At 35.7% G+C, this 20,548-nt stretch overlaps 1 protein-coding gene across 6 annotated transcripts in view; it reads right to left on the bottom strand.

Annotated features, from left to right (window-relative positions):
- Positions 1-20,548, bottom strand: part of NOL4 (nucleolar protein 4) — a 290,369-nt gene that overhangs the window by 63,327 nt on the left and 206,494 nt on the right. For all 6 annotated transcript variants that reach the window (XM_028525063.2, XM_028525061.2, XM_036009175.1 and 3 more), the window contains one exon: positions 13,032-13,145. In XM_028525063.2, the coding sequence (XP_028380864.1) occupies positions 13,032-13,145 (114 nt within the window). The remainder of the gene's footprint in view (positions 1-13,031; positions 13,146-20,548) is intronic.

The raw sequence follows: 20,548 nt of genomic DNA, 5'->3' as shown, positions 1-20,548 counted from the left end.
TTGGGGTTCAAAGTGATGAAAAGGCAAAGCTGCTTGAATCCTACAGAGTGCTACAAAATTGTAGACTCAATATTCTAAAAGACACCTGGAGGCCAATACAGTGGTAGGTGGGATTTACAATGAAGTCCTAAAATATGTTGTGCTGGTAGGTGTTGCTATATAGAGAACGAGGAAAGGGACTTGGTTTTGAGGGCTGAGATTTGATGCAAGAAGTGCTTCTTAAAGCATGTCTTACTTCTTAAGTATGTCTTAAGGTGGGTGTACAAATAAACACGGAAGCAGAACTGGTGCCCACAAAAAGCCTGGGCAAGGACACACTGGTGGAAAGAGTCAGGGTGTGTTTAGAGGATTAAGTCTCCTATATTCACACCCTCTAAACCCCCAAATTGTCACTATATAGAAAGAAAACAGAAGCAACAATGAAGAACACATTTCTTCTTTCTATAATTTTTCATCATAAATATTAATAGTAATGACATATCCTCATTGAGTTTAGGGGAAAAGATTACATGAAAAAATTTATGTGAAGTCACCATTAAAGTATAAGATAATATACACATTTTGGTATAATTATATATTCATGTTTCCCATATGTGTCCTGATTTATTTCCCAAATATAGTTGAATTGATACTTTGAATGGTGGAGTTGAAATTTAAAACTGAATCAGGACATTTGAAATGGTTTCAACAAATTTCGTTCTTAGAATATAAATGATCAAATAAATGGTAGCTCAACAAATCAATTTAAGGTAAAAAAGTACAGAAAATATGCTGTAATTTTAATAACTACAGAAAATATTCTGTACTTTTAAAAGACTACCTTAAGTACAGGATCCTACTTAAAGAATTTTTTAGCCCTGGCTGGCGTAGCTCAGTGGATTGAGCATGGGCTGCAAACCAAAGCATCGCAGGTTGTATTCCCAGTCAGGGTATATGCCTGGGTTGCAGGCCATAACCCCCAGCAACCTCACATTGATGTTTCTCTCTCTCTATCTCCCTTCCCTCTCTAAAAATAAAATAATAATAATAAAAATAATTTTTTAAAAAGAATGCATGGATATCTGGAAAGTTCCCCAGAAAGAAACTTTTTCCTCACACATGACGACATACAAAGTTTCACAGCTCCATTGGTTTTCTCCAACTTGCTTCATAGGCAATAATAATAAATGATAGAAAAATGCAATTGAATTAATGTGACCTTCTGAGTTCTGCATCCAAAGTAGTACTCAAATTCTTCTTGCACATTATGAAGGTATGATAGCATTAAGATCTGAAATTTATGAAGCATTCTGATTTTCATTACTCAGGACATTAACCTGAAATCAAAAGGGAACTAAATTCTTTGTACTATATTGGTCTTTTTTTATCCTTTTTAAAGAGGATGTCTGTTTCTAGTGAAATATGGAAAAATCACAAAATAAACAAAGAAGGAAAGAAGGAAGGAAAATAACCTTTTATAGGCCTGTTTCTTATATAAAGTACATTTATTGAATTAAGTGGTGTATAAAGTTCTCTGTAGCTTCATTTTTTAAAATGAGTCTAACATGTTCCACAGTAAACATGTTAATCATTTGAAAGAGAGGCTTTTCTATTGAAAAGTTGTGAACTAACAATCCCCAACTACAGCGACTTTGTGTGGATGCCCACACGTACGCACTTAATATAAGACATCTCACTGCTGCTGAGTCTCCAGACTGTTTTCCAAAGGCTTGAATCAAAGGCTCCTACCTTCCCCTAACTCCTCGGGTCCTCCCGCCTGAAAGCAGTTATGTGGCAAAGATAAAGAAATAACCAGTGGGAAAGACACTGGTGAAGTGAAAAGCCTCTAACTGCTGTTTTTCGTGGCAATCACAACACCTGCGGGATTGAGATGTGCTTTTCACTTACATCTACCTATTTTATTACCTGAGTTTACAGCCACAGCTCTGACCTCTTTGTACTTTTGTTCTCTGCCTTTTTTCTGGAACCACAGCTTAAATGTCTCCATTTTCTGGAGGATTTGGGAATAGGAGGCTAATCACAAGCCTCAGGATGAAAATAGCATTCCTGCCATGTGCTGGAAGTGCCCCAAGTATCCTTGAGCATCAGGGCCAAAACTAGCACCCAGACCAAAAACAAACAAAAACAAAAATAAATAAATAAATAAAAAGACCCAAAAAACAAAAACCATGGAATCTTACTACAGAAGCGATTTAATGAGAAGTTTGATCTCAATGTAGGAATCTCACTGGACTTTCAATGTAATTGTGTAATTTAAATTGCTTTTTTTTGTCTTGCTTGCATTCAAAGTAAAACATGAAAAGGGGCTTATATATAAGTGTGGCTTCGTGTTTGATCTAAGCAGTTTTCTCCCGATGAAGAGTGTGGGTAAAGACTCTTATTAAATAGCTTTGCATAAACTCCTAAAACAGTGAGAGGCATTCCTCCTTATATCCAAATAGCAAGGTGTAAATAAAAACATATATAGCATGTCCTTTAAACATCCAGAAACCACTGGGTTGAAGCAAAAGAAAATATACTGTGGACAAGGCAAAGAACACCGAACTTCTTTGTGAAGGTAAGAAACTTAGGAGGTTGAACCATTTCAGCAAAATTAATTAGAAAAGATCAACATTACTGGCAAGAGCATCAGAAAGCCAGACTCTCTTCAGCATTACGTGAAAGAGATAAATTACCAAGAAAACAAACTGACCTGTCTCTGGGATTTTCTCTAGGGCACACTCTATGAGATCCCCTGTTCTGAAAGGTATGCCTACAGCTAAAGCTCAAATGTCAGCACTGCACAGGGCTGAGTGAGGATTAATAGATAAATCCATCATTAAAATTTATGATCAGAAACCTTCTGTCATGAAAGGAGGATGCACTGATATTTTGGAAAAGATTTCCACTGAAAATGAAAGTAAAATCATGTTAAAAGAAGGTGAATCCTCAGCTCCCTAGAAAACCCAGCTGTACAGAGACCCTGCGTTCCCGAAGCCCTCAGTAACGGAGAGCAGCAGCGTGCTTCTGGAGGCCTCGGGTCTCCTGGTCCCTAAGACACGGATCATGTCAAGCATCATAAATCATTAGGAAGCACAGTTCAATTTGTCAAGCTATTATATTATCTAATTTTATCATAAATTTGTGACTATGGCCAAATTTCCCCAATATACACAAAACTGTTTTTTCCAGAGTAACTAATGGGTTTTAAAGTGGCTAGATTAAGGAGAAAAGACAGAACAAGGAATGAACAAATTATGAGAAAATAAATTATAAAAATGAATATATTGGCATAAACCAAATATGGCAGCTTCTTCGTTTATTGGCGAAGACTAAAAATAACTGGTTGTAAAATAAATGATATTAACAAAAATGCTGTCTGCACAGACAGCCTAGTAAACCATATGTTCCCCTGACTTGGGCACGGAGATGTGTATCAACACATACATGTTGAATTTCTCTGTCTGAATTCAAACCACCCACTTATATCCTGACATTTATCCACTTGAAATTAGTAACACCCTAAACTAAAAATGTACCTAAAGTTAAAAAAATTTCTATACAAATATAGGAGAATTCTCAATGAAGCCAGAACATCAAATAGAAAGTGGAATGAGTAACAGAAAGAGGGGGAAAAAAGATACATGGCACCCCAAAGAAATAAAGTTTCTCAGCTTCAGAGTCCCCGTCCACAAACGCGGGAAACCACTGGATGATCTACTGGTGTCACGGTACTACGAGGGACCAATAAAATGATGCAGTGTGCATCCCTGCTTAGATACAGGATGATATATTATATTAGGAAAATATTTACATTAAGAAGCAAACTTACTTTCAATTTAAGAAAAAATGTAAAAATTGTTTGATAAAAACCATAATGTCAGTGTTTTGAGACACCACAAAAAGATAGAAAAAGGTATTTAAGGTAGGAAGAATAACTGTCTTTGTATACAGTCACACAAGCCAAAGCTACAGGAAAATATTAAACTTTGATTCCTCATTCAACTGAGCTAGTGCTGTGTCATGGGAAGAGTAGGTCCCAAATCACTCATTTTTTAACTTAGAAATCTACTGTAGCCATATGGTTATTGTATAGAAGATTAATCTTCATAATTACTTATGGCATATGCTCAAATTAAATACTATCACATTTAAATAGCAAATCTGAAACAACAGCTAGTAGAGAAAGTAATTCCTTGCTGAATCACGACCTCACCTTTGCCCTCGGTTTCATGGTTCTGAAGCTTCCTAAGAATTGGACATGTCACTTTCCTTTGCAATCCTTACTGGCATGCACTTCAAATCACTTAACAGGGCTTATCAAACTCCCTGTACCATCTAGTTTAAACCTTCACATCCAGTTCCCTCTCCTTTCATTTCTTCCCAAGAATCTCAAGCTTCTCTCACAGGAGGTTGCTGGTATTAACACTTAAGAACTTTCCATGCCGCCCTGGACAATGTGGCTCAGTTGGTAAGAGTGTGGTCTCGTAGACCCAAGGATCATGGGTTCAATTCATAGTCAGGGCACATACCCCCATCTCTCCCTTCCTCTCTTTCTCTGAAAGCAATGAAAAACTGTCCTTGGGTGACGATAATAAATAAATAAATAAATAAATAAAATTAATTAAATAAATAAGAACCTTTCATCTTTCAGGTTTTGAAATGCTCCAAATGTCTGGAATATCATCTTCCACCATTTTTTTCTCTCTCTCAAAATCTCCATTTTTCAGTTTGGCTCAAATAGTGCCTCCTCTGGGAAGGCCTCCTGGGATCCCAAGGAGGAATTAGGAGCATTCTCCATTGGCTCTCACAATAATCTGATCTCACTCTTACTAAGAAAACACAGTATCTACGAAGCACTAAGTGAATCCAAGTAAATCAGTACCTGCTACATCCCCAGTAAAGGTTCTTCTACCCATGTTTTCCAGCCCCTGTACTGCTCAAAATACCTGCCACGTAATGAATATTTGCCAAATAAACCACTTTAGGGCTTATTTATTTATTTATTTGGGGGGGCTTATTTAGAAGTAATTTCCTCCTGTTAATCATTTTTCCTCTTCTTTGTGATGTAGATACAAGGAACTACCTTGTTTCTTTGGGGTGCCATGTATCTTTTTTTTCCCCCTTTCTGTTATTCATTCTACTTTACTATTTGATGTTCTGGCTTCATTGAGAATTCTCCTATATTTGTATAGAAATAATTTTTTAAACTTTAGGTACAGCTTTAGTTTAGGGTGTTACTAATTTCAAATGGATAGAGCAGTTCAAAAATCTTGGAAAAAATTAAAGCTTGTCCCACTTAAAAGTCGAAGTCCAGACACATTATTAAGCTAAATGCTGAATGAATACAAATTTACAAGGGCATAAATTTACTCACAAGATACCAACACAATTCAAGTAAAGTAGTCTTTGCTATAAAGCAAATACTCCACTGAAAGTATTTTAACCATGTTTCTCAAGCATATGTAACATATACAATGAACTCAAATTTTAAAATTAGAAAGGTAAATATGCCTTACAATTATCCATAAGTGATATTTCATATATCTGTAAAATATTTAATTTTGGTATATTTTTACTTTTCCTTACTTTTTATGTTTATAAAATTTCTGTGTTTCTAAAATGTAATGTAACATGTAATATTTCCATATTTTTATTATTTAAAAATATGAGTATAACCACTCCCATTGTCTCTTCAGGTCTCACAGGTATGATGGTAGATTTGCAGTGGTGAGAAGATTTGTAATCAAATTTCTCTGGAATTGTTTTACTAATTTGTCCACCTCTTGGTGCTCATGAATTCATGGTTCAATATCCACTTGTGCTATTTCCCATACAGAAAAATACAGCCCCTGCTCCCTTAGAATGTGATGACTTGCTGAACACGCCTCGGCATTTTAGGGCCCACGAGAGTGAGCAGAGTGTCCGTGCTCACTCATCGCCACAACAGAAGAGTGCTGAGTCACCCCCTCTGATGCTTGTCAGGGCATATTTCTGAGTGATTTAAAATGATAAAACCATGAATTTTTAAAGATTATAGAGACTTATTTTATGTGGCATTCTATTGGTAGCAAAGTACTACATGTTGTGGCATCCTTGTTGTAAATATCTAACAAGGAAATTTAATTGATGATGATTTTCAAATTATAAAGAATATGAACATAATCTCAAGATACTAAAAACAGCTGAAAAAGAACAAAGTATGAAATTGTACTTCAAAAATAGTACTGCAATTAGAAATCAGATGTGGCTTAGTTTTTTAGCTGGAGGCATAATTGATATGGCCTTTGACACTTAATTGCCTCATCACTGCGAAGAAATAAATTTAAACCAAAGGGCCTGCTGAAGCTATTTTTATCTTATGCCGTGCAATTTTTACATCTAAGCTCCAGAAAACCTAATAAAAAGTAAAAGGAAGCAGGAATTCATGGAAAGAAAATTCATTTGATATGATGTGTTGCTAAACCTACAGAATATTTGTGTGTTTTGAGCCTCAAAATCAGTCTCTTCAACCAGGAGTAAGAGGCTGACTTAAGAGTTCACTTTCAAGGAATTGATCTGAGAATTTGTAATTCTCATTTCTGCATTCAAATCCTAGACTCGTCTGTCCATAGGAGTGCAGTTCAAGGACTGTTACCATCCCTAGGGGACACTTGGAAAATATACAGCAGGTGATACAGGCACAAAGTGGGTGGGGAGCTCCTTTACGACAAGCTCTGACATACTTCCGAGTCCCAGCTGACAAAGCATCGTCTGTTTCCACGTGAACTTTAAAAAGACCTGAATATTTGTATAGCTGAAAACTGATATAAAATTATCTGAGTCTAAAAGGTAACTCCATTTTAGGTACAGTCATAAAGTTTTTATGCATGCTTTAAAATTTATATTGAATTATATCGGGAATACACTACCACGCAAACCAAGGGAATATTGTACTATGTTCTGTATGGAACTTTACCAACAGTTTTTCACCATTTGGAAAATTTGTGTCATAGAATGCTGTGAGCTGCCACCACACACACACACACACACACACACCAGACAACAGATGGAGCTGTTGCTTCCTCACTGATTTAAATGGACACCGTGTCTTCTAGTGATGTATCCCCACGTTTCTGTGTCAAGGTGCAGGTTATTTCATTATATATTACTTTCCTTGAATGTACTGTTTATATTAAAATCAGGACATTATATACATATTAAAGTTGTGAGCATAGATAATTTTAATGAACTATAAATTATATTTTAGGATCTGAAAGTGGGTATTTCAAGGTGTTTATTGTAAGAAGACATGCTGTTCTAGAGGGTTAGGAACTATTAAGAATAAAAGATTCTAGAAGTTAAAACAAGCTTTTAATGAGCATATGCTTATAAAAACAGCTAAAATCCTTATTTTTGTAAGAATAAGGCAAAAATTAAGGGCACAGGCCTTATATATATTAAAAGCTTTAAAAGTTTACTGGTTTTTGACCCAATTCTCACAATTTACCCTTAAGAAATAATTGGCAAAGCATTCTTTTCACATGCAAATTATGCAAAAAAATCAATACTATATGATGAAGGAAGGATTAAGTGGCTTTAAAAATAATCAATAAGATTATATAGCGATACAGCAAATACTTGTAACATTAAGCTAAATGGAAGGAAACTGTTACTATTTTTTTTAAGCAGGAAGTTTGGCATAGAAAAAGTAGAAAAAAACTATGCTATAAAATCAGGGATGGAACTAATAAATTGTATTCCTTATTTATACATTTCCCAAATTATCAAAAATAAACCTACCTGTCTGAAAAGATTTTTTCAAACACAATAAACAATTTTTAAAAGCATAAGGATCGGGTCAAAGTGGGTGCCCACCCTGAGCAGCTCTGTGACCCCGAGCTCACGGCCTCGGCCTCCCCACTTGGTTACAAGTCATGCCAATCACAGCAAACAGGCTTGCAAAACACCTTGCGTGGTGTTACACAACAAATGTCTCTGCTATTGCTGGTGCTATTAGTATTATTATTAATGAGCAAAATAAAGCCCATTCCAATTAGGTCACTTGGGAAGAACATTCTATCTCAAATAGTTTAAAATTAAACATGTTACAAAGAAAATACAATATGTTCCAAGAACCACCATAGACAGTACTTCGTTTTTCTTATACAGTATATTTTCTTTTTGGATAAAAGGGCTACCCTGAAACACATGATGAAAGACTCAAAGAGACTTTTCTCCAAAATACTTTATGTATGAAAGGCAAATAGTAGGAGTGGAAGAAAAGCTGAGGATAACTGAGAGCAGGGGCTTGGTGTGTGGCTGCAAGACCACAGGAATAGGTTCAAGTTCAATCTCAGTTACTATGACATTGTTTGAACTTCAGGGTGAGAAGTCTGTATGAAAACTGACATTCCACTCAGATGGCTATATTTTAAAATTGGTACCTACAATTGCGTTGCTTTTAATAACATGCCCACCCCTCAGTGTCTTAACACAACAAAGGAGAAGTCACGAAGAGATACAGGTTGCCTTGAATTCACCCCCACCATGGAAAACAGAGGAGTGAGAACTACGGGCTTACTGAAGGTTTTCAGAACCTGGGCCCACAGTTTCACGCTTGGTTTACTAGCCGTGATTTTGTTTTGCAACTTAGTGATCCATCCGTTTTCAGTGTTTTTTCCTGCTTCCTCACCTTTTATTAGGTCACAAGCAACTAATGTGCCATTTCCTCTCCCCCACCCTGGTGTTCTTTTTAATAGAGTCAAAGTGTCACATCACACCCTACCATTGATTTCCCATCTGTCCTGTCACCACAGTGTCACCCTGCACTCAGGCTATGTTGTCCTTTATGAAGGCTGCATGTGCTGCACTGCTGCTGGGGAGCCACTTGTCCATTGGTTTAACATGACCTGGTCCATAGAACTACGCCCTAATTTGACTGAAGCACCGAATGGAGAAAAGATACTAAAGGGACCTTCACATTATCTATAAACTTCAGCCAGCCTAGGGATACAATATATGTCATCTCTCAAAAACAGCAAACAGATGGGAGTAATCACCAGCAAGTAGCTGGTTGTAATCTCTCTCACTTTCTGCCTCTATTTAGATAGATTGTAAACAAGAACATTAAGATGCCTTTGTTTTTAAGGAAATAGTAATGAAAGAATGTCCAAATAATAAAAAGACAGTCTTTTTAATTGAGCTATGTCGGAGAATTATAAAAGTGAAGTCTGATATTGCCCATCTTTTTGAATTGTCAGAGTGTGGAAGAATATCCTAGATAATGTAAAAATCCTAGATTTTCATGTTAACAGGAAAGCAATGCTAAATATATTCTATCTATAACGCACTGCAGACTGACCGACCCCAGACCTGTGACATCTAATTCCTGATGAAGCAAAGGCACCTGTCCTTGCCACTGGCTTGCTTCAGGGCTGCAGCTGCGTAACAAGCCTCCTCCAGACTCTGGTGCAAGGTGGACTTAGGTCATAAGGCGTTTAACGCATCCAAAACACCTTTCATTTTCATAGCTAGGAGAGCATTATAAAATGCAATTAATTCACCAAGCTTCTTTAACTCAGAAGGGCATACACATTAATAGCCCTAGACATGGCTAACCATGGGCAGCAAGCAGTAAGATGTGTGGCTTGATAGAATCCAGGTTTTAACTGTCCAGTTTTTGAACTTCCATGTACCTACAGAAAGGTGGGGGCCCAGGGAAGGGTCTCTGAGTCACTGGCAAATTCTAAGAATTATGAGTCACATTAAGAATGTTCACAGCAAAAGATGATCTCGTTGCCAACACCCGAAAGAAGTCTGCCTATCTCTACTTGGGCAAAAGGAGGGCTGAGATCCAATGAGGACAGGGTGCCCCCCCATCTCCATGCTGTGCTGGGGAGTGCAAAATCCCTTGGTAGAAGCCTTTGTGTGGTATGCCAAATGAAATTTATAAAATCCATAGTAGGAACAAGGAGTTGAGATATTTTAAAATATCTTTAATGTGGTTTAAAATAAAACCCCCTACTAAACCAGTGTTCACAGTACACAGCCCAGCCCCTGGATGACGTGAAGTACTCTGGGAAGTTTGTGACCTCTTTCCAGCTCACACTGAGACAAAAACATCATTTTTGGAATACCTTTGCTTCTGGAGAAATCTGGTTGGCTAGTTATGAAAGAGTGCAAAAATCTTTGTGAATAAAGCAGTTAGTTTTCCAATAGAAAACTGTACTGTCAGAAACTCCGTGAGCAGAAGCACAAAGGCTATGAGCCTGAAGAGGTTCTCCCTGAACGTGGGCTTCCCCCGGTGAACATAAATGAAGAGGTACAGGACTGCGGAGAGATGGCAAGTCCAGCCTCACATAAGAGAACTGACACCCCGACTCACTCATGCAGCTGAGCAATCTTGTAGAAATCATCCCACTTCTCTCAGCCTCAGTATCCTCAGCTGTGAACAAGAATAAGAAGACCTGCTCTCATGGGACTGCAGAAAATACTAAATGAAAGAAATGTTGCAAAGTTCCTTTTAGGCTTCCAATAAACCATAGGGTGTATTTGTGTCATTTTTTTCCCTATCTCTCATGAGTCCCAAAGCCCACTAAACCCTTTTAGGGCCTAAACCCTTTTAGGGCCTGAACAGAACATTACTATGAGGAGGGGGGACAATACTCGACATTCCACATTCCCGGGTGACAAAGCCCTGCAATAAATGACCACTGTGTATGAAGACACAGAAAAAGAAATAGTTAACATGGGAGGTAGGATCAAGGACCATTGGTCCCCACCCATTCTCATCCTAGGACAGTAGTAAGAAGTCACACTCCTCCTCATTATTGCTAGCAGTTTTTCTTCAATGGATTGAAACTCTAGGGAGCAAGTTTGAGCTCAATTTAAAGGCCATCATACTGATTATAGCTGTCTGACAAGTGGACACATCTTTTAGTAAATACCAGATCTTCAGTACTGGAGGTGGGATTTCCCTGCTGCTTGAGGTATTCAAGAAAATGATGAATATATCTTTAACAATATAGAAAATTACTAAGTGCACTATGCTTTCATATGCACTGCCTTATTAAATCTTCTAGGTAAACCTATGAATTTGATATTTGTGTCCTCATTTTACAGATTAGGCCAACAGTGGTTAAGTAACTGACTACACATTGATGGAAGACCAGCTTTAAGGGATATTGTACAGTGGTATCATAAGTTAGTACATAACATGAATCAATCATAACAACTCTATATGACTGAAACTAGGCAGGAATATTCTAGAGTGTAGATTGGGTAGATACACGGCAAGACGACAACCAGGAGGGCCCACTCAATCTCAGAATCCTGCCATTCCAATTTCTAGAATTATGATCTCTCAGATTTAGTCTGAGTTTAAAACTCCTATGTAAGAGATAGTACTATTAATGCTTTCTTTTTTTAGTTTTACTTGTGTCGATGCAACAGAAATGCTATATCAGTTAGAATCTTTTCTAGGCTGAATTTACTGATGCTCACTATGTGCCAGGCAAAATGCTAAATACATAACACCAATCTGTCATTTAGAGCTCTCACAACCACCCTATGGAATTAGTTCTCTTGTTCTTGTTATCTTGCATATGAAGAAACAGAGCCAGAGAGAACTGAAATAGCTTCCTGAAGTTCATGTGATTAATAAGAGTAGAGCTAAGAATCAAAACCAGATGTATTTAACTCTACAATGTGCAATCTCAATCACTATGCTAAATGGTAGGATGGGCAAATGGAGGTTTACAGTTGTTTGTATAAAATAATACAATAATTAATAAATAATAATACAAAAATAAACTCTGGGTTTTGAAAACTCACAACTGTAAAGCCACTTTCACCTTACCCTGTATAGTGCTATAATTCATTTTTAGTAAAATAAATTTTAGAGTTTAATAATGATAAAAATCTCAACTGGGGACACATATATGAATAAATACTGTTGGCAAAGAATTATCAACGAATTCAAAATCAGCTTTTTCATACACATTTTATCTGAGACTAACACTATTTCTTATTTAACTAAAAGCTTCATCTTTTGCATTAAAATTATTACCATATGCCATATTAATAATAACCACATAAAATTTTAAAATAATGCCATTCTGAAAAAAACTTTTCAATATTCTAAACCTGGAACAGAAAAACATTTTTACTATTTTTCTATTTTCTTTGAAGCTCACTGGCTCACAGGAAACACAAAACTGGATTAACCTTTACTCTTCTCACCCCAGTCTCAATTAGAGATGATAACTCGGATGATCTGTTGTAAAAATAATTTAACAGGCAGATTCAGCTTATTTTATATGTAATATTTAAATTATGTCATAAAACAGGTCTTTATTAATCCTTAAGAGGGCTACAGAGAAAAAGAAAACCAGGCATGAGAAGGGCAGAGGGACAAATGTAGATAAACCAAGGGCAAAGCCCAGTGAAACATCAATGAACAATGAACAAAAAATACATCCACACCACATGGATCTTAGACAAGAAGCACAAAAAGTTGATACTTAATGGGTATATAGTAAATGATTCACTAATGAAGAACTAAGCCCAGGATATAGATTTCATTATTTTCTATTCCTATTTTATGGATTTCTTATCTTTCAAATTAAGTTGTGCCTTTCCCATTCCCAGCACAACATACTGCCATTTAGCAGTCAGACCACAGGGAATTGAAGAGCAGTTCATGTCCATTAAAAATGAACACAATCAGGTCAGTATCATAACTAATTGGGTAAATTTACAAAACTATAAGTGATTATTTAGAGCCTCTTCTTTGGATAATCGGCCTTCAAATAGGATGCTAAACAAAATTATAACTCACAAACTTCACAACTGTCCTCTTTTCACCACAGGACATTTTTGTTCTTGTTAGATCTCCACTGACCTCATGAACATGCATTTTCAAGTTTAAATTCTTATTATAAAGACACAAAAACTCTATCTTTGTGTACTTCAAAATCCAGTAAACCATTTTTGCTCTTCTACATAAATCAGACTAAATTAACCGTATTTACTATAGCTGGTGTGCACCAGACCACAAGACTCCTTGGTACCTGTTGTCTATCCAGACGCATCCTCTTGGCGGCATTTCTACTCTCACTCTCACAGGCTGAAGCCAAGATACTCTCTGCAACTGCTGAAGTAAGGTGGGAAGGAATAGGTCGAGACTAGAAAAAAAGAGAGAGAGAGAAAACATGAAAAAATGATTAACAGTATCATTCACAGGCCAATGCTCTTCTCAGAAGAGCTCACAGGATGTGCAGGAATATCCATTTATTTCAACTCAACTTATTTCAATAAAAGGAGGAAATGGAAATTGCAAAGATGAAAAATGAAAGCTAGTTAGAGGTTAAAGCTCTAGTTGCTACACAGATCCATCATTCATTCCCCTAACTCCATTGTCACCAGTATTCAATCTGGGCCATTAAGCTGGAGTTTGAACAGGCAGCGGAAAAACTGCTGACTGGATTTTGCAAATAAAAGAAGTTATTTAGTTCTTTTATAACATATGACAAAACAAAACAAAAACAAGTGACAGGGCTGAAACAGAGTTGGAAAAACTTGACAGACACTCAGACCATGTCAAACAATATTAATATGAAATATTATGAAGATTTACAGTGTAAGTTGTGATAACTGACATGACAAAATCCTCTAAGATACTTCAGTTTAAATGCAAACTAAAAAGTCAGAAATAGAATACTGATATAACAAAAAATTGATGTTTTAGATATGAGATGTGTGTGTGCCTGTTTTATTTATGTTAATATTAATAGTACATGTTAAAAATCCATCTTCTATGTAGTCCACATGGAAATTAACTAACCTCCCCAACTAAGCTCCTAACTATAAACTGTTTTTAACTCTCCATATCATTTGTGATAATCTGAAAGATTTCTACTCTCCTTTCTCATTACATAAAAAAATCATCTAACTGAAAGATGAAGTACTTAATGATATTGAACAGTTTATCATTTTATTGTTATCCTATTGCAGTGGACTTCCTTTCTGCCTCTTTGCCCTCCTCCACCCATCCCCCTCCACTCCCACAGTCCGTTCCCACACTGTTGTCCATGTTCATGGGTCATTCATACATGTTCTTTGTCTAGTCCCTTCCTCTTCTTTCCATGATTGTCTCCCTCCCACCTTCTCTCTCATAACTTCCAGTCTGCTCCATGTTTCCATGACTCCAGTTCTATTTTGTTCATTAGTTTACTTCGTTCATTAGATTCCACTTACAGGTGAAATCATATGGTATTTGTCTTTCACTGCCTGGCTTATTTCACTTAGCATAATATTCTCTAGTTCTCTCCACACTGTTGCAAAAGGTAGGAGTTCCTTCTTTCTTTTTGCTGCATAGTTTTCCATTGTGCCAATGTACCACAGTATTTGTATCCACTAATTTACTGATGGGTGCTTAGGCTGTTTCCAGCACTTGGCTATGGTAAATAGCACCTCTATGAACAGTGGGGTGTTTAAGTTCTTCTGAATTGGTCTTTCAGAATTCTTGGGTATATTCCCAGCAGTAGAATTGCTGGGTCTACAGGCAGTTGCATTTTTAGTTTAAGGAAATTCCATACTGTTTTCCACAGTGGCTGCACCAGTCTGCATTCCCACCAACAGTGCACTAGGGTTCCCTTTGCTCTGCATCCTTGCCAGCACTCGTTTAATTTATTAATAATGGCCATTCTGACATGTGTGAAGTGATGTCTCATTGAGGTTTTAATTTGCATCACCCTGATGGCTAGTGAAGTTGAGCATCTTTCCATGTATCTATGGGCCCTCTGTATGTCCTCCTTGGAGAAGTGTCTATTCAGATCTTTTGTCCATCTTTTAATTATTTTCCTAGTGTTGAGTCATATGAGTTCTTTAGATATTTTGGAGATCAAACCCTTGCCTGATGGTATCATTGGAAAATACATTCTCCCATACAGTCAGTTCCCTTTTCATTTCAATGATGATTTCTTTAGCTGTGCAAAAGCTTTTTAGTTTGATGTAGTCCCATTTGTTTTTTTCCTTTATTTCTCTTGCCCTAGGAGATAACCCACATAGCAACATTTTTGCCAATATATCTACAATTTTACTACCTATGTTTTCCTCTAGGACTTTTATGGTGTCACAACTTATATTTAAGTCTTTTATCCATTTTGAGTTTATTCTGGTGTATGATATAAGTTGGTGATCTAGTTTAATTTTTTTGCATGTACCAGTCCGTTCTTCCAACACCATTTATTGAAGAGGCTGTTCTTACTCCATTGTATGCTCATGCCCCCTTTGTCAAATATTGATTGACCATAGAGACTAGGTTTATTTCTGGGTTCTCTATTCTGTTCCATTGATCTATGTATCTGTTCTTATGCCAGTACCAGACTGTTTTGCCTTGTAGTATAGTTTGATATTGGGTATTGTGATCCCTCCTACTTTTCTTTTTCTTTATTAAGATTGCTGAGGCTATTCAGGGCCTTTTTTTGGTTCCATATAAATTTTTGAAATATTTTTTCTAGCTCTGAAATATGCCATTGGTATTTTAATAGGAATTGCACTGAATCTATAGATTGCTTTGGGTAGTATGGATACTTTAACGATGTTAATTCTTCCAACCCATGAACGTGGTATATGCTTCCATTTATTTGTATCTTAATTTTTCTTCAGTGTTCTATAGTTTTCCAAATATAGGTTTTTCACCTTATTGGTTAAATTTATTCCTAGGTACTTTATTTTTCTTAGTTGTGTAGTAAGTGGGATTTTCCAGCTTTTCCAGTATTTCATTGTTGCTGTACAAAAATGCCATCAATTTCTGAATATTAACTGTATCTACCATTTTTCCAAATTCACTTATTAAGTCAGGCAGTTTTTTGGTGAAGACTATAGGGTTTTTTATGTACACTACCATGTCATCTGGGAATAATGACAGTTTTACTTCCTCCTTCCCAATTTGGATGGCTTTTTTTTTTTTTTCTTGTCTGATTACTGTGTCCAGAACTTCCAGGACTGTGTTGAATAAGAGTGGTGAGAGAGGACACTCTTATCTTGCTCCTGATATTTAGGGGAAACTTTTAGTTTTTGACCATTGAATATAATGTTGGCTGTAGGTTTCTCATCTATGGCTTTGAGGAGTGTTTTTATCATAAATGGGTGCTGGATTTTATCAAATACTTTTTCAGCATCTATTGATATGATTATGTGGCTTTTGCTATTCATTTTGTTTATGTGTTGTATTAAATTTATTGATTTACAAACATTGTACTATCCTTGCATCCCTAGGATGAATCCCACTTGATCATGGCGTATGATCTTTTTAATGTATTTCTGAATCCAGATTTGTCAGTATTTTGTTGAGGGTTTTAGCATCTATGTTCATCAGAGATACTGGCCTGTAGTTTTCTTTCTTTGCTGTGTCTTTACTTGGTTTTGGAATTAGGATGATACTGGCCTCATAAAAAACGAGTCTGGGGGTCTCCCTTCTTCTTGAGCTTTTTGGAATAGTTTGAGAAGAAAAGGAGTAAGTTCTTCCTTAAGTGTTTGGTAAAATTCACCTGTGAAAGCATCTGGCCCAGGGCTTTTGTGTGCTGGGAGTTTTTGGATTACTGCTCCAATTTCACTAGTTGTCATCAGTATTCAGGCATTCTGCTTCTTCTTGATTTAGTTTTTGGCAGGTTGTATGTTTCTAGAAATTTGTCCATTTCACCAGGGTTGTCCAATTTCTTGGCATATAGTTGTTCATAATAATTTTTTACAATTCTTTGTATTTCTGTGATATCGGTTGCAACTTCTCTTTCATTTCTGATTTTATTTATCTGGGTCCTCTTTCTTTTTTCTTTGATGAATTTGGTTAAAGTCTTGTCAGTTTTGTTTATCTTTTCAAAGAAATAGCTCCTGGATTTATTGATCCTTGAATAGTTTTTCTAATGAAGATAACCAAATGAAAGATAAGAAATAACATGAAAATTATACCAGATGAGATAGCAAAATATAAAATTACAAAATAAAAGTTCCTTTGGGAATCCAGCATACACATTGGTGTGCCACTTTATGGTCTTCAAAGTCTCAATCTAAAATATGTAGAGATGCCATTTATTAGAAGCCTCCGAACAGAGACCTGTCTCCTTCTTTTGTACATGAATGAATATGAGCATAGCTTTATGGTACTTTATTCATTTTGCCAGCTCTGGCATGTAAAATGTCATGTAGTAAACTGAACCATGGTTTTTATGTCTCAAACAATATTCTAGAATGGCTGGATCCAGGCCACAGTGTTTTAATAGATACTCCTCATTGGAAACTGTCTAGTGTAGAAAGAGACCAGGAACTACCTAGCTATAGAACTAGGTAGTAGTTTCCATAGCTGCCTCAGTGAACTTCTTCCTGCTACCACCCCAAAGCAACCTCTGTAGACGATAGGTAGGAAAGAAATAGGTAACAGTTTCCAGCAGCTAACTCTGTGAGATGTCTGAAATGATAGCTGGACAACTTTGACAATAAAGCATTAGGATATTCTGAATGTCATTTTTACAAAAGAAAGAGACGAAAGACCCTGAGATGGAAGGGAAAATTCAGCAGCAGCAACTTTGAAAAGGAAATTAGAAAGCTAGGGCTGTATACTGGAAAGAGAGGAAGGTCAAATGAGGTAAACCTAAAAACATTGCCATAAATATGTAAATATAATTTAAAAACTCATATTGTTTCTTGATTTCATCCTGTACTTTGATGAGTGTGGATAAGATACTTTAGCCTAGAATAAGAACTATATTAATCTAGAAAACCCGTGTGTCATTCAAAGATGGCCACAGCAAGTCTCAAAATTATAATCTAAACTGCATGAGATTTAGGTACTAAATGTCCTTTTCAATTGAATTATGTTTTGAGGCAGAGGTATTGTGGGAACACTGGAATAAGAAGATTCCATTATAGAAGGAAAATCTGTATTTTTTACTATAGCTAGCATTGTTCAGATAGAAGTCAATGTGTTCACACCTTTATAAACTATTATATTAGATTCTTTATCTAGTTCTAGGGACTGAATTAAGAAAATCTGAATAAAATAATTCTTGATAGCTACATGAAATTCAGAGAGATGTAATTCTGTCCTTAAGACTTTATTTTTCTCTATTAGGTAGCTATTCAAAATTTGGAATAATTTTGGAAGTATATTTGTAAGTATATAATATGAACATTTTTTAGACAGTAATAAATATAAAAGTTCCTTAACAGCATAAAAACTGAACAGAGAGAAGACAAAATATCCCTTCAATTAAAATCAGTAGCATTTCTTTTCAAATTCTGCTTTTTTAAAAAGTAAAATGGAAAACAACTTTTATTAGACTAGTACAATTTGTTATACATGATAATTTATATAATTTTCCTTTCAGAGAAAATCATAGAGTTGGGTCTTTCCCAGATATATTAAATTGGTCTTTTTGAATGCTAGAATAAGTGGAGCCAGATATTTTTAAAGGTCAGTGAATAACCTAATATTTCAAGATTTTAGAAAAAATCAACTTCAAGATAAAGCAGTCATGTATGGTTTCCTATTAAATAGGAAAAATAAGTAGAAGCAAAGATATATGATTAGTAATTGCCAGTAGTTAAATAGTATCATTTTGAAAATAGAGTTGTTCTGGGTTTGTTATAGAATTATAATTTAGTAACTGCAAAGGGCTGTAGGAATTATTTCAAACGAGTTTCTTTTATTAAGTCTGAAGAAATTTATACCCTAATAGATTAAGTAATTTGCGAAAGGACAAATTGAACTAAATCTTGAAGCCAGGTTTCATGTCTCCCAATTCTCAACAGTCTCATTCTCTTTACATAATTTGTCATTAATAATATAAACTATTCTAGAGAAAGATCCTGACAAACTGCTGTGCTCAACTAATATGTAAGCCAACAAAGATAGCCCTTTACATGTAAGTATTACAACCATAATAACTCGTTCAAGTTCATTAAAGAACAGAAGAATTAATAAAACCTATATTACAATTTAAAGAATATACATGTATTTTTCAAAGAATCTATTCTATCTCAAATATAATAAAATATGTTCTTCCAAGTAGGACACCAGTAATTTAATTTTAAAATTAATATTAATAACTCATTGTGTGCTTAGGATGTTCAGGCATTAATATGAAAAGCTTAGATTCATTATCTAATTCAGTCTTCCAAACAACCCTTGAGAAAAGTACTTATATATTATTCATATTTTAGGAAAAAATAAATTGAAGTTTGAGAGGCTGTAACTTGAAGATCATACACCCATGTATGTGGAAACACCTGGGCTGATATCTAAATCTGATGATAAATTGGGAATAATCTATAGTAAATAATTGCATATTCTCACTTTACAAGTAGGGCCTCAGTGAGCTTAAACAAAGCTAAAGCTCTTACATACTACATGTTCCTGCAGAGGAATCCATTTAGAGCAAAATCCACTTCACATTTAAACAAAGAATATATTAGGATCTCTAAAATCCTTGAGGTGACCGAAATCCTAATACATCTCATTATTAATTCTTTAAAACCCTCTTCACTAAGAACCCAAAGATAAAATGTCACTTATCTAAGTTCTGTCACATGTTCTAAATGGACACAATCTAAATTATCAAGATTTTCAGGTTGGAACAGCTGGAAATGGCACTGTACACAACATCCGGAAACTACTGTACACAAAACATAATAAAGCTGAGTTTCATACCCAAAGTGAAATGAGGAGGCAGGCAGAGTTCTTTCTCTCCTGTGAGACAATCCTACTAAAAATCCCCAATTAGCTCATAATAAATGCTAACGCTCCTCACAACACATTGAGGGCAGTTACACTGCACTGGTTATACGATACTAAATCAGAAACTCTTGCTGAGTTTTCCTCCATAATTTGGTCTTTACATATTTTTATAGCTCAAAAGCACTTCTACTAAGATGCGAGGAAATTATTCGTTTGCTCCTTAGAAAAACAATTTTATAATAGAGAAATGTAAAACTATTATTTAGTCTGAGTTTTTAGACTCACCTTCATGGGCACTCTCCTTTCCTTCACCACTTTTAATAATAGAGCACTTATTCTAAATATCTCTGCTTTTAGGTCTTCCTGGCAGGTAATTAGCCAAGTGTGTTAAGGGCTGTAGTCGCAGGTTCCACCAGCGACGAGGGCTGGAGATTTCCTCTCATAGCAGTAAGGGGGGCTGTGTAACACAAAAGCTCCATGCAATAACTTGAGAGAAAAACATTTTGACAAAAAATATTCAATGCAAAGAATTCAAAAGATAATTTATGAAAACAATACTTCTCCTGGTTGAATGTAGCTCAGAAAATATGCTATGTATTAATATGTAATATTTTAATATATATATATTGGACAAAATAATGATTCCAAATGTCTATAATCTTACATTCTACATGATTTATATCTAGATTGAGAAGATTTTATACCTATTTCTTTCCCAGGACATAATACAGTGCTAACCACCCCTCACTAATTATCTCTTCTTAATTAACTGTCATTCTCAACTGGGGTGAGCTGATCTTTCCCCAGCACCATCCTTATCATAATAATTATCTATGCCCAAATCAGTGGTGG

This window comes from Phyllostomus discolor, chromosome 9 (genome assembly GCF_004126475.2).
Source record: "Phyllostomus discolor isolate MPI-MPIP mPhyDis1 chromosome 9, mPhyDis1.pri.v3, whole genome shotgun sequence".
Taxonomy (NCBI): Eukaryota; Metazoa; Chordata; class Mammalia; order Chiroptera; family Phyllostomidae; genus Phyllostomus; species Phyllostomus discolor.
This window is presented reverse-complemented; position numbering and strand designations above follow the sequence as displayed.